General features: G+C 39.5%; 1 protein-coding gene across 1 annotated transcript in view; it reads right to left on the reverse strand.

The window, feature by feature from the left end:
- The window catches only part of ATP6V1B1 (ATPase H+ transporting V1 subunit B1), a 188185-nt gene that overhangs the window by 7490 nt on the left and 167968 nt on the right, over positions 1–12727 (reverse strand). Inside the window, exons 9-13 of the mRNA XM_033933903.1 lie at positions 11475–11598; positions 9564–9714; positions 7816–7898; positions 1878–1982; positions 1256–1385 (exon numbers count right to left, since the gene is read on the reverse strand). Of these exons, the coding sequence (XP_033789794.1) occupies positions 1256–1385; positions 1878–1982; positions 7816–7898; positions 9564–9714; positions 11475–11598 (593 nt within the window). The remainder of the gene's footprint in view (positions 1–1255; positions 1386–1877; positions 1983–7815; positions 7899–9563; positions 9715–11474; positions 11599–12727) is intronic.

A 12727-nucleotide genomic window follows, 5' to 3' on the forward strand; every position in this document is an offset into this window, starting at 1 on the left:
CAGCCAGACTAAGTTTTCAACAAAGCCAATTTAAGAGCGTTAGTCCACTACTGAGGGAGTTACACTGGATACTCATTAAAAAGAGAATTCAATTTAAGGTTGCTTGTATGGTACATAAAGCAATATATGGGGAAAAAAACCTCCAATGGACTAGTCTCTATGGTCACAACTACAAGTTCCTATTATAGTTCAAGATCGACACAATGTTTTAAGTTGCCTTTTCCTTCTCTATTACATGTTCGTTAGAAAAAGATACATGAATTTACCTTTGAATTTCAAAGCCTCAAAGTTTGGAATAATCTGCCACTATGTTTATGTCAACCAGACTCACACTACCACTTCAGGAAAATGTTAAAAGACATGCTTCTTCTCTCTTTAATCCTATCAACTGTCAACTATATATAACGGTTAAAAATCTTATTGTAAACCACATTGAATCTTTGTTGAAAATTGCGGGATATAAGAAATTGTATGGTATGGCATTTAGAGGTAACATGAGAAAATACTTCTTTCTGAGAGGATGATAGATGTCTGGAATAACTTGCAGAAATGGACAGATATACAAAAAAGTGGTAGGAAAACTTGATAAGGAGACAACAAGGGGCAGGCAAAGGATGCTTGGACTAGTGACCCAGAAGGCCATGGTGTAACACTGTTGGCATTAGCCAGCTACAACTATTCAGTTACCAAACTGATCAGGACTGGCAGCTTGGTAATGTTTGAGTACTGTCCAGCAAAATCACAAAGAAAAACCCCAAGGGCAGTTCGAAGAACTAAGACCTATCAGACCAGGGGTTACTTTGACTGGTAGTCCATCACAGTTAAACCAGCTAGGTTGGTGCCAAAAAATTAGTAGTGGTTGGAAACAGTCTATCAAGACTACAAGGGGCCTTACTAGTCCTGGTAGAACTTTAGACAAATCTTGGTGGGAATATTTTGGGGATAGGTGTTGGCTTACATAAGGACACTTGTATTTTCAATTACCCAGAACAAAAACTGGAAAAGAAGAAGCTCAAGCTTCTGCAACTGGGGGCTTAGACATATGTTTGCAGTGTAGACAGAGATATCTGGTTAAACTAGGGGTTGTTGGCCTTTTCCTGTTGTCATCTACAATGTTTCTGAGTAACTGTGATCATGGAATCTTCTGGAACTAGTACAACACTGGTTTTCTGTTATTTGGTACTGTTTCTGTACTTCTTATTTTTAAGGAATCATAAGGGAAGAAGTCTGTTCAGGTCACCAATAAATCACTTACCTTGAGCAATGAACTGCCTCTCAAACTTTTGCAAGAATTCCAGATACAGAAGATCATCTGAGGACAAGGCTTCTTCACCAACAACAGCCTTCATAGCTTGGACATCCTTTCCTATTGCATAGCAGGCATACTTCAAAAAAGAAAGTAATTTATTTCTCTCTTTCAAAGACTTGCATCTATACAATCTTTAAAAATACTAACATCAAGTTATGTAAAACACTATCTTTGCTTACAATGAGCTAGTTCAGAGGCAAGGAGAAATCCTAGCACAATTTGAATGAATCTTTTTGCAGAAAAAGTTGGGTCTTAATGACCTAATTAATTAAGCTTTCTTCTGAAAGACATAGGCTGATGATTTGTCTTAAAACCGAAGGACAATTTTCCAATTGAATAAATATTCTGATTGTTATGCATATTATGGACATGTACACTGCACATGAAATTATTACATATTACTCTAACTACAAAATGAAACATTTTTGGCATAAGAGATATTTGAAGGATGATACTGAGATTTTTTTGTGAATTTTTTTAGAAGGTAATAGATTTTATTCATTTATTTTTTTTACAAAATAAACTATGCTGTAGTAAATAATTATTCAACACATATCCTTGTACTTACAAGTTGATTAGAAACATCTCCATGATCTTTCCTGGTCATGCCCTCCCCAATGGCAGATTTCATCAGACGGGACAAGGATGGAAGTACATTGATTGGTGGATAGATCTGAGACAGTATAAAATGTGACGCAGTCAACAATAATATAAGTGCTACATACTGTGTATGTTTTTGCTGTAAACCGCTATGTAAAAGTGAGTTATAAACAAATAAACAAACATACATACATAAGTGGTATGGAGAGCTTCCTTCTAGAGTTCATAGCATGGTAATACATATGTTTATGTTTATTTAAGATTTGATATACCGCTCCTGCATTTTACTGACCTAAGCGGTTTACAATGTATCAAACTAAAATGAAATTAGGTACTTGAGAAAAACTACCCTATCTGTCCTGAAGGCTCACAATCTAGTTAAAGTACCTGATTAAAATAAAAATATGTAATACATTTCTAAGATCAAAAATCAAAGAAATAGAAAATAGAAATAATGAAAGAAGATTTTAAAAAAATTAAAAATAAAATAAAACAACTTTAAGAGATAGAAAAGTCTCTGAGGCGGCTTGATAGTAAGTTCAGTCTACAGAACCAGGTCAACTGGCCGCCACCAAAGAAGCAGGACCAGGAACCATGCCAATGAAGACCACCATAACACCAGTCACCAGACAGGCAAGGCCAGGTGCCTCCGACAGCAGACCCCTGAAGTGAAGTTACATACAGACAACCTACAAAGGCATGCTTGGAAATTGCTTTTAAATAGGTCTTCTTCCACCCACAAACTAGCCAGTGTCAGCATAGGCAGTTAGAAAGGATATTCCACAGCACTCTCTCATTAAATGCTTCTGGAAATCCCCGGACAGCTCCACACAAGGAATCTGAGGCCCTCTTTTACTAAGCAAGCAGTAGAGGTTTCTTTCTACTGCAGCTCGGAGCGCTTAATGCTCCAACAGCTTAGTAAAAGGAAGGGGAGGGAGGTTGCGAATCATTTAAATCACTTTGAATATCTACTCCTATTGATATTCCACATCACCCTGTCCATTCTTTAAGATCTTCAAACCAGAATCTTCTTTGTATTCTACCGTTTTCACCTCTTATTCCTTGGCTATTTGTCGTGCACTCCCTATCTTTTGAAACTCCCTTAAGAATATAAGAACATAAGGAGTTGCCTCCACTGGGTCAGACCAGAGGTCCATCACGCCCAGCAGTCTGCTCCCGCAGCGGCCCATCAGGTCCATGATCTGTAAGGTGATCCTTGTCTAAAACCCTTTATTCCCCTTTAGGCTTCTATCTATACCCTTTTCATAATCCTATCTCTACCTCTATCTGTATCCCTCAATCCCCGCATCCTTCAGGAATTTATCCAGTCCTTCTTTAAAACCCCGTAGTGTACTCTTCCTTTTAATATTGTAACTAGAGCTCTCTGAAAGTAGGTGGAAGGTGGGATTGAAAACCTAGTTATTCTCCCGGGCTTTCTCAGTTTAGCCTATTCCTTTTTATAACAGTTTGGTGGACCTTATTCTTCCCCTACTTTGTGTGTCTGTTTGCAGGTAACTACTTTTGGCCATCAGTTAGGTCTTTTGGAATAATAGTATTGTGTTAATTCACCTTCTCAGCCTAATGCTTTTTTTTAATTCATATTTTTTTTATTGATTTTAGTATATAAAAGTACAATAATTGAATGTTAATATGGCAAGAGACATGCACACTGCATCAATACAAAGAGTCACAAAATATTATCTACATAATATAATACAGCAGGTAGACCCACGCCTATCATTGCTTTTGCCTTTTGACTCCCGTTGTCTGTATTTTTATTCAATGTACTATTAGAATGAATCACAATTTTTTTTATGTCTGTTTTACCCTGGTTCCTTGTACTCTGCCATAATGTTTCTACAAATGATGGCATAACAAATGTTCAAATGAATAAATAAAAATAAAATACCTTTTTTTTTTTTTTGAGTTCAATCATCTTTATGGAAAGTTTATAATCATAAGGAGAAAACCAAAAGGGGTGAAAGTCAGAGTCCAAAGAAGAATCTTTATTTCAAATCTTTAGAAATGAGGCGGTATCCATTCTTTTTCTTCTCTTCTGGTCTTCTAGTAAAGCTCCCTTCTAGGAATATGAATTATTTACATGTGTAAGTCCACAGTATTTAAAGTTGTATGTTGTGGGTGTGCTTAAGGAGGCCAGAAAAGCATGCAATACCCTACTCAGTACTTTGAGGCTAGGGTGAAAAGTTGTGGCCACAATATTGGCTTGCTAGGCCACCAGAGATTGAGGTAGACCTAGGAGACCTATAGGAAGTGTGTGTTTGTTGGGGGGGGGGGGGCAGCGTGAGGTGGGTCCTGTGGGTAGGTGGCCAAAAGGGGTGGCCACAGAAAGGAGGGCCAAATAGGGAGGCTTAGATCACGAGGGGCTGCTGGAAGGGGGGTCACAGAAAGCTTTCATTTTATGTCATTTCCCATGATTACAAAGAAGAGAACCCTTGAATAAAATTGAAAGTCCACTAAACAATGTGGGAAATGACACAAAATGAAAATTTTCTGCTCCCCATACTTCAATGGACATTGGTATTTTCACTTGGTCTGAGGCATGTCAGCTAAAGGTTCATTTGCACCTGGGGTAGCAACCTGTGATTAAAGCTGTTTTTAACTTTTAACCTCTTATTTATTTGGTCAATACCCATGTTGCTTTAATCATTCCCATAATAAATGTAATCCCTTAATCCTTTGCCCTGTTTGGCTATCTTGAATAGATCATAAGCTCTGATGCTTTGTACATTTACTAGCACTGTGGAAATGATAAGCAGTAGAAGCAATGTCCTTAACTCTGTGGCGTTTTAAACCCTTCTCGTAATGTGCAAAGAGAGAGTTTTTTTGTTTGGTTCTCTAATTGACCCTTCCTGGACATCCAGGTATGTAAAAGCTGGCACCTTCACATGTAAGTGCGAACATTAACAAGCGTGGAGGGGCATTTTCAAAACTTATGTGTAAGTCCGATTTAGACGTATGGCGCTAGACGTCCAAAGTTGGCAGTAAGAAAATGCCTATTTTCGAAAGGCAAATCACCATACGTCTAGAAATATAAATATTTTTAAAATCCTCTATCTGGACAACCAGGCCATTGAGATGCACAGCCCACCAGGATGTCTATCTTTATACCACATTTTCGACCAAAATTTCATCCATGTCCCAAATGACCAGAACAAGACCATTTGGACCTGGGAGAGGCAAGACCTGAAATGGACTGGCCACCCAAATATGGCAACAGAGCAGTGGGGCACCTTAGAGGACACTGCTGTGAACTTCACATAAAGGGTGCCAGTTAAACATCTCACCAGAACTCCCATATAGGTTATGGTGAACCCCCCCAAAACAAAACACCCTCAAAACCCATTAAACCCACCTGTCTACAATCCCAATAGCCCTTATGGCTGTAGGGAGCACCCATATGGTAAAAGAATAGAGTTTTTTGGTGGGCTCACATTTTCCACCATGAATGTAGTAGTTAGAGTGGCTTATGGAACTTGCTACTCCTCTCTATGGTTCACTAGCCTATCCACAGGCTACTTAAGACACCTGTGTGGAGCTAGAGAATGACACGGGGACAAATTTGTCCATGTTCCCACAGGATTCAATTTGCCCCATTCCTGTAAGCTCTGCCTTAACCGCACAAACCTCAAACACTTATGATTTTAGAGGCTTATTAAGATGAGGATGGAACTTACAGGAATGGGGCAAGGACAGGAAAAGAACTCACAGGGACAGGACGAGACGGGACAGGAAAATGAGTTCCTGTGGGGACAGGGAAAAATTTGTCCCTGTGTCATTCTCTATGTGGAGCTCTACTAGGTTTTCCTATACTAGGTGCTGATGTTCTGGAGACAGGTATGTACGTTTGTATTCTGATATTTGTGGGTGTGAGAAGGTCAGTGAGCACTGGGAGAGTGTGGGAGTGTCTTACCTTGAGGCATGCAGTGGTGAGAAGGGGTAAAACACGGACTTCATGGATCTGACGGACCTCGTGGATCTAAAACCGCACTTCCTTAAAAATCTGAGGTCCGTGTCCGTGCCGCTTGTAGTTTCTGTCTCTCACAGACCTCTATGACATTTTAGATCTGACGATCCGTCTCAGCATAGGGAGGGAAAAGTATTAGGATCCGTCAGCGCTAAAATCTCATAGAGGTCTGTCAGAGCCAAATTCTATGTCGGGCTTAAAGGATAAGCAGAGTGCAAAACGGTAATAATAAGATCCGGCAGACTTAAATCTATACATAAGAAGGCTTCTGCTCTGCTGCTCCAGCACTAGTCTCTGGCTCTGACAGACCTCGATGAGATTTTAGCACTAACGGATCCTAATACTTTTCCCTCCCTATGCTGAGACGGGTCTGTCAGCGCTAAAATCTCATAGAGGTCTGTCTGTCAGAGACAAAAACTACAAGTGGCATGGACACGGACCTCAGATTTTTAAGGACATGCGATTTTAGATCCGCGAGGTCCGTCAGGTCCGTGAAATCTGCGTTTTACCCCTTCCAGCAGTGGTCATCTAGTCCATTTGAGCGCCTTTGTGGCACTTAGACCCTTCTAAAACAGGTCTAGTTCTAAACGTATAAGTTCTGTCCGGGATGTTTTGCAAAATGATGGATTATCGCAGCAAGACGTCCATGTCTAATCCACCCTTGAGACTGCGCAAAGCCCACTCATTGCACGCCTCCACCATGCCCATCTCATGCTCTAAACGTACAGAGGCTGGAACACCTCTCTAGACGTACAGAAATATGGTTTTGATTATCGACACTTGGATGGCCTTGCAATTAGCACGTGTAAGTGCTGATTTAGGATGCTTTTTGAACGTCTATGTTTTTTGATTATGGGCCCCTTAAGTTGTAAAATCAGCATTTGCATATTCAAGACGAACCTCCCCCCTGCCCCTTTTACAAAGCTACGTTAGGCTTTTTTATCCAGCCATGGCGGTATTGGCTCTGACACTCCCTATGAGTGTCAGAGCTAATACCGCCATGGCTGGCGATAAAAAAAGCCTAACGCTGCTTCATAAAGGGGGGGTGGGTTAAGTAATGACACTCTTTATTTGAATGAGTGGGGGTGTTTTGTTTTGTTTTTTGCAAAATGTCTGTTGCAAACTAGCTGTCTTACCGGAATATTTTTTTTTAAGGATCCACATTCAGCAGACCTTTTCTGTAAAATACTTAGGAAATTGTGAACCTTACAACTTGGATGTCCCATTTCCCACCTAGATGCTCTATGCAAAATCAGCCTTTATAATCTCTTCTTTAAAATGCCAATGCACTTTTTTCCTCTAGCTGAGATCACTCTCAAATGTATTCTTTAAATAACAGTTGTAAAATGGATAAATAGAAAAAATATTGTTATATGAGAGGGGTGCTAAAAAGTTCTCAGCCCAACCAAGAATACTGCAAATTGGCACTTAACGAAATGAGAAAACACCCTTTTTAGCTACAGTGGCAAAATAACATTCAGAATTTAGGAAGTTGGATGGCTGGGCTGAGAACTTTTTAGCACCCTCTTGTATGTAATAAAAGTGAGCCAAGTATAGGACATTCAAACCATTCTGACATCACTGATGAGGTTGGCTCATATTGGTGGAATGAGGCATTATGACATCACAATCTAAGCTCTGGTTACCAGAGACTGAAACTCTACACTATGAGGGGGTGCTGAAAAGTTCTCAGCCCAATCAAGACGAGAATGATGTGGATATGGTTCAATCAATGATCTGAAACAAAGTCAAAATATAGAATTTTGTTTCTGAAAATTGGCACTTAATGAAATAAGATAACACTCTTTTAAGCTATAGTAGCAAAATAGCGCTCAGAATTTAGGAAGCTGGATGGTTGGGCTGAGAACTTTTCAGCACCCCCTTGTAGATCACGGTGTAAAACATTGAGAGCAGTACAGACCTGCCTGTTGTGAAGTTGTCTATCAACGTAGATCTGCCCTTCAGTGATGAATCCAGTTAAGTCAGGGATAGGGTGAGTGATATCTAGAAAAAATAATTCATATTTTCTGTTACATAAAATAGCAGTGCACGAAAATTGCAGCATTGAGATGAATTTCCCATTCGGTCACCATGAAACATGATATTCTGTTCAAGAGATTAAAATATAGAAGCAGGGGATCCAGGACCAGACAGATGGCACAGTGATATCATCACTTGCTGTCATGCAGAACAGAGTCTAGTTATTTCCTTGGCATACAATGGAGCAGGGTTTGCAAATCAAGTTTATGCATATTCATTATAGATATCCTGAAAACCTGACTGGCAAGGGGGTACTCTAGGACTAAGTTGAGAAACATTGACTTAGGGAACAATGGTTTTAAAGGTGGGCCTTATTTTTTTGCACCCTGGGTCCCATTCAGTCCTAGCTACATGACTGGACATAATATGGGTTTACATTCTAAGCTGTCTACCACAGAGAGCTGCAGGGGCACTACAAGATGAGAAAAAGAACAGAAAGGGAAGGAATCCAGAAGGTTCCATGCCATGATCACAAGTAGAAACTGATACAGTGAGGACTGAGGCAGGTAACACTTACCCCCTTTTTTATGAAACTGCAATAGCAGTTTCTAGCTCGGGGAGCTGCGCAGAATGGCCTGTGCTGCTCCTGACGCTCATAGGAACTCAATGAGCGTCAGGAGCAGCACGGGCCATTCAGCGCGGCTCCCCGCACTAGAAACTGCTATCATAGTTTCGTAAAAGGAGGCTTTAGGGATGGGAAAATAGGTTTGTTTGTTTTTTTTAAAAAAAAGGTATTTTGGGTAATAATATTTTAGGTGTAAACTTTCAAGCAGATATGTCTGTGCTTTATCATTTTTCTTCATCACCTTTTCATAGATCTTCTAGTTTAGCGAATGCAATATGATCCTTAATCCATAATAACTTGAAGGCCAATTCTATATTCTAGATGTTCACGTTTACAAGTCATGTGAGCATATAAATATCTGAAATATTAGCACCTATGCATGTATGTGTACATATACCTTGCAAAAGTGGAACAGGGTGTCTAACGTTATTCTATAAATGACATGCATTTGCAAAGGAAGTATACACTGGGGTGGAGCATGGACAGGGCTCTCACATGTGAAACTTCAGAATACTGTAAATTATGCACACCCAGCCATATTTTGATGACCACATTTATGCCAACTGTATGTCGGGTACAACAAGGTCTGCTGCTCCCACTTTTCTGATAGGAAGTTTGCATTGGAAGGTGCAGGACTTGGCAAGATAAAAGCACACATAATGCTCAAAGACCCATAACCATTTTAATTTTATATCTGATACAAGCTGTGGCTCTGGAGGACAGAGGTAGGATGATGGAAGGGGATAGATGCTGGACACCTGGGGGAAGAGAGGAGAAGATACTGGTCACATGAGAAGTAGCAGGGAAAGGGAGATATTGGATACAAAGGGAGCTAGATTAGGAGAGATACAGGATACTTAGGGGGGGCTAGAAGATGGAAGGGGAGATGCTGGATTACAGGGGGACAGGAAGGGAAGGGATAGAGCCCTGAGCTGCCATTTGGGGGCAATGCATGAGTGAAAGTTTGCCTAGCGCATTAGATACCCTTCATCTGGCCCTGTTTTGAAGTATATACTGAATGGTGTATATCCTGAAAGGTTGGAAATCATTGTGCCTATTCTTACCATCATTGGGCATGGTCAAGATCGGAATCTGTGTAATTGACCCATTTCTTCCCTCTACTCGCCCAGCACGTTCATAGATAGTGGCAAGGTCAGTATACATATAACCAGGGAACCCCCGACGCCCAGGCACTTCCTCTCTTGCTGCAGACACCTGGAAGCAGACAAGCAACATATAAGAAAAATAAAACTCCAATAATTAATATAATTCCAGAAATAGGAGACATTATAATAGTCTGTGGCAAGTTCTTCTGGCTTATTTGATGAAAGGTGGGTGGGTGGGGATTTTTATACTATTAGATTTTATGTGTTAGATATTACAGTGCTATATTGGAATTATTTATGATACATTTTTGTGCATTTGAGTTAAAAATGAATAAAGATATTAAAAAAAAAAAAGAAAGTTGACTGATAAATGTAAACACACCTGCTACAACGTAAGCTGCTTCAGTCCTGCTGTGCTGAACTATAGATATTGGAGTGATTTATCTAAAAAAGTGACCTCTTTACAGAGACAACGAACATGATCTCATGATTTAGAAAAGACAGACGACCATACATTTGATCCCATGAATTATTTTTAGTTTGCCAGGAAATAGAAACAACTTCCTAACCTTAGAAAGCTCAGTCTGTCCACTGTCACCATTTCAGAGTATAAATAACACATGATAGATGTAAGCGTATTTCAAAGGGTCATATGTAGCTCGAAAAGGGATGACTGTGGATTAAGACAAGGACATTTTAATACACAGGAAGGATGGTGGATGCATGCAATAGCCTCCTAACAGAAATAGTGCAGGCAAAAACAATCTGAGAATGTAAGACTAAGGATCTCTCGTTCTCTCTACCTTGGAGAGAGTGAACAACCTGTCTTTATCTACTAAGTCTATTCCCTTCATTATCTTGAATGTATCGATCATGTCCCCTCTCAGTCTCCTCTTTTCAAGGGAGAAGAAGCCCAGTTTCTCCAATCTCTCACTGTACAGCAACTCCTTAACCATTTTAGTCGCTCTTCTCTGGACCCTTTTGAGTAGTACAACCAGGGCCAGATTCAAATGAACTTGAAACCAAAAGGAAAAGGAAACCTCTGCCAGTCCCCCAAAAATAAACAAACGAAGAGCTAATAAAAAGGAAAACAAAAATATAGCATTACAGTAATGCAAAGAATCTAGGGCAATGTTCAAAAGCAAAATAAAGTTTACAAAGTTCTCAGCTGGGTTGCGAGGGGGGGGGAACGTCAAGTTTTTCAGAGATATTGAGAACAGGTGTTTCATTATATGATAGATTAATTCAGATCCCTATGGATATGAAAGCTGAGAGGGCATTATTGGGAGTGGGGATTGTCACTTGCTCAAACTAAACTTATGAATTTGGCATTTATGGCTGCTCGACTGACAGCGGCTCAACAGTGGTGTAATCCCAATGCTCCTAAATTAAGAGATATGAGGTATCGATTAGGAGTAGTTTGTGAAAAATATAGATTATCAGCTCTTTTAACAAATTGATGGACACAATTTAAAGATCTGGGAGAAATATATTGAAGTGAAAAAGGAAGATTCAGGGGATGGTTAGAGATGAAAATATGGATAAAAATTTGGGAAAGGGGATGTTTTGTATATTATCTAATCCTTATAAAGAAGATCTTAGATTAACCCAGGTACCCTTGAGAGGGAGGGGGAAGGGCAAGGGGATGTGGGGGAGAGATGATATATTTAACTATATGTTAAAGATATGTTACTTCCATATTTTTATTGCAATGGATATGTGCTAGTTGCTCTATTTTTTTGTTAGTGATACCATTGGTTTGTATTTTATGTTTCTTTTATGGGAAGTATTTTGTTATGTCCTTTGCTTAAAATTAAATTTGAAAAAAAATAAAAAAAAGAAATGGCGATATGCAGACAATCCCCTCACCTCACGCAAAGCTTCAGCATAGGAGCTCATGTCAGTCAGAATGACAAGAACGTGCTTCTCACACTGGTAGGCAAGGAACTCGGCTTCGGTTAGAGCCAAACGAGGAGTTATGATCCGCTCAATGCTGAAGAAAGAAATGGACAAAGAAAAGAGGTAATCAGGCAATCAAGTAATAGGAGTGTGCACAGGGCAAAAACTTTCAGTTCATTTTCAAAACACAAATCTGACCATGCCTCCCCACTCCTTGCCAAACTGCACTGGCTCCCAATAATCCATTTCAAATGTTCCTGCCTGGCTTTTAAGATCATTCACGGCATCCTCCCTCCTCTTATCCCACTATCCTTCATCTCCTCCAGTCCCGACTCCTCCAGAACTGCCCAAAGATATAAACTAGCCTTCCCCTCTCTACGCAGCATCCACTATGCAGGCAAACTGGGAAAATCCCTTCTCTCCAAAATCACAGGTCTTTGGAACGACCTGACCATCCCGCTGCGGAACCTGGACTCCCTTCAATTATTCCGCAAACAACTGAAAACCTGGCTTTTCATCAAATTGTAACTCTACCCTCCCCCCCTTTTTCTCCTCCCTTTTACACATAAGTTCATGTAATCCTTTTTCTTCTTCTCTACCTACTATTTAAGTTCTTGTAAACCGTGTCGAGCTCCATACTCATGGAGATGATGCGGTATATAAACTTAAGGTTTAGATTAGATTAGATTAGATTAGATTTTCAGCTCCTTTGGGCTTTTCTTCTGATTTCTGGGTTTCTTTTCCATTTCTTTCATACATTTCTTTTAATTAAAAATGTTTAACATATAATTTTTAATGCATGCTAATCAACATAGCAAGCATTATGTTAACAAATGCTACATTGATTTAAAGGGCAATTCTCTACATCAGACCCTCACATTTACTTATGTGTTAAGTTCATTAATGTTTAGAATAATGGCATATATAAATCAATTTCCATTGATTTTGGACTTGACTCTTTGACCCATTTTGAGGACTTTAGATTTTAGATAATTTGTTTCCTGATTATTATTATTATTGTTATCTGTGCAATTTATAGTATACTGCACATCAAAGAAAATATCTTTGGACATCATTAACAGGAATGTCCCGTATTACAATGAACTCCAAAGAAAATCTTAAAAGCTTGTACTCCAGATTAGAGAAGTTTTTTATACTGTACTCACAGGAGAGCTCAGCACGGTTTACATGAATTTATTCAGGTACTCAAGCATTTTCCCCTG

Source organism: Geotrypetes seraphini, chromosome 1 (genome assembly GCF_902459505.1).
Source record: "Geotrypetes seraphini chromosome 1, aGeoSer1.1, whole genome shotgun sequence".
Lineage (NCBI taxonomy): Eukaryota > Metazoa > Chordata > Amphibia > Gymnophiona > Dermophiidae > Geotrypetes > Geotrypetes seraphini.